The following is a 1,857-nucleotide window of genomic DNA, read 5'->3' as shown; positions in this document are numbered from 1 at the left end:
ACGTATTTAAGTACAAGCTCAAATACAGCAGTAATACCATTAATGAAATTGAAATAGATTCTATTACATAGTACTTATAATTAAGCCTATAAGTTGTTGTTAAATTATAAAGAACAAGTAAATTTTTGTTTTCTTTCTTTAATAAACTGTAATAATTATAATTATTTTAATATTTTTTATAAGAAATAATAAAAAAACTTTACCAAATAATTTTTGTTGTTTTACTAAATAATTATTTCGTTTTATAAAACACTTTTTATATAAATAATAAAAAAACTTAAAAAAAATTATTTTGAAGAAAAAGTGTTAATGAATGGTCAAGATTTTGATTTTAATGAATTTGAGGATGATTCAGTTGAAGAAAAAAAAGAGGATTGCATAATTATTGATGGAAAAGAGTTTAGTTGTAATGAACAGAGGATTGTCATAAAAAATGAAAAACAACTTATAGTAATGAAAGAAACAATCATTGTTTCAAAGTATATCAATAAAACTCAATTACCTCAAGTTATTACTGTTCAAGGTATACAAAATGAAATGTATTCAATAGATTTTCATCCTCGTAAATTGTTACTTCAACCTAATGAAGTTAAGGAATTAACTATTTGTGTTAAACCTTTTTGTTCATGTCATATAGATTGTTATGTTTTTATTTTTTTAAATTTAACTCAATGGAAATCTTATTATTTTAAATTTACTAGTGAGCCTTCATTATGGATTAATCCACAGTTTATACAGGGGTTAGATGCAAAAAAAGAAATTGGACATGGAAGTTTTGGGATTGTTTTTGAAGGTGTTTATAATTCAATGAAATGTGCTATAAAACGAATTAATGGATCTTTAGAATTAATAGAAAAGGAATTACAAATTATTACATCACTTAGAAATCCATTTTTAGTACAGTGTTATGGAATGGTTTATTATTCAGCAACAATTCACATTATCATGGAACTTGCTCCTTGTGGTAGTTTTGATAAATGTTTGAAAGAAATGAATTATGAGATTAAAATGAAGGTTTTGATTGATGTTTTAAAAGGAATTCAATTTCTTCATCGTAACAATATTATTCATCGTGATATTAAACCTGCAAATGTTGTTTTATTTAATACAAAAAAAGTTGTTGATATTAATGCAAAGTTAACTGATTTTGGAAGTTCCACATTAAAAGATGAAAATCATATGACTGGTGGTGTTGGAACTATATCATACATGGCACCTGAAGTAATGAAAATGGAAATGTATGGATTTGAGTGTGATATATATTCATTTGGAATGATGTTATATGAAGTTATTTCACAAAGAGAATTATTTAGTGGGATGAAAAGTTATGAAATTAAACAATTCATACTTGAAGGAAAAAGACCAAAACAAACTACTGTTATTTCTAGTAGAATTTATTCAATTATTGAAGGGTGTTGGAACCAAGACCCTAAAAACAGATGGGGTTGTGAGGAGTTAATTGAAAAAATACAAAAAATAAGAAGTGGAACTAATGAAATGATAGTTAGTCCAATTCCTAAAATTGAAAAACATGGATATATATTAGAAGGAACTCAATACATTCAGCTAAATCAATCAACATTATCATTTACAATAAGAAATACGTATTATAATGGAAGTGATGGAAAAAATTGGTATTTTAAAGGAAAAGAAATGAAAAAGAAAGGAAGAAGAAATGAAGCAATAGAAGCATTTAAGAGAGGAGGAAAAATCTTTGGTGTAAGAAAGAATTAAGTAAATATATATTGAAGAAATATGTACAAAGAAGCATTAGATTATTACTTGAATGTTATATGAAATGATATGAGTCAGAAGATTGTTATTAGATTTATGGATAATTCTATTAGACTAAATGAT

At 24.8% G+C, this 1,857-nt stretch overlaps 1 protein-coding gene across 1 annotated transcript, besides 2 other annotated features; it reads left to right on the top strand.

Moving 5' to 3' along the window:
• The first annotated feature begins 149 nt into the window (after window positions 1-149).
• Window positions 150-294: a sequence feature (AT_rich).
• A 15-nt stretch (window positions 295-309) lies between these two features.
• On the top strand, window positions 310-1,734 carry EDI_018850 (mitogen-activated protein kinase kinase, putative; the record flags this gene model as incomplete). The annotated part of the gene is made up of 1 exon (XM_001735365.1): window positions 310-1,734. The coding sequence occupies one exon, from the start codon at window positions 310-312 to the stop codon at window positions 1,732-1,734; it is 1,425 nt and encodes a 474-aa protein (XP_001735417.1).
• Window positions 647-667: a sequence feature (AT_rich).
• Window positions 1,735-1,857: the final 123 nt, after the last annotated feature.

The sequence above is a fragment of the Entamoeba dispar genome, genomic scaffold, assembly GCF_000209125.1.
Source record: "Entamoeba dispar SAW760 scf_1105229459093 genomic scaffold, whole genome shotgun sequence".
Lineage (NCBI taxonomy): Eukaryota > Evosea > Mastigamoebida > Endamoebidae > Entamoeba > Entamoeba dispar.
Note: the sequence above shows the minus strand (reverse complement) of the source record. Positions and strands in the feature narration are given on the sequence as shown.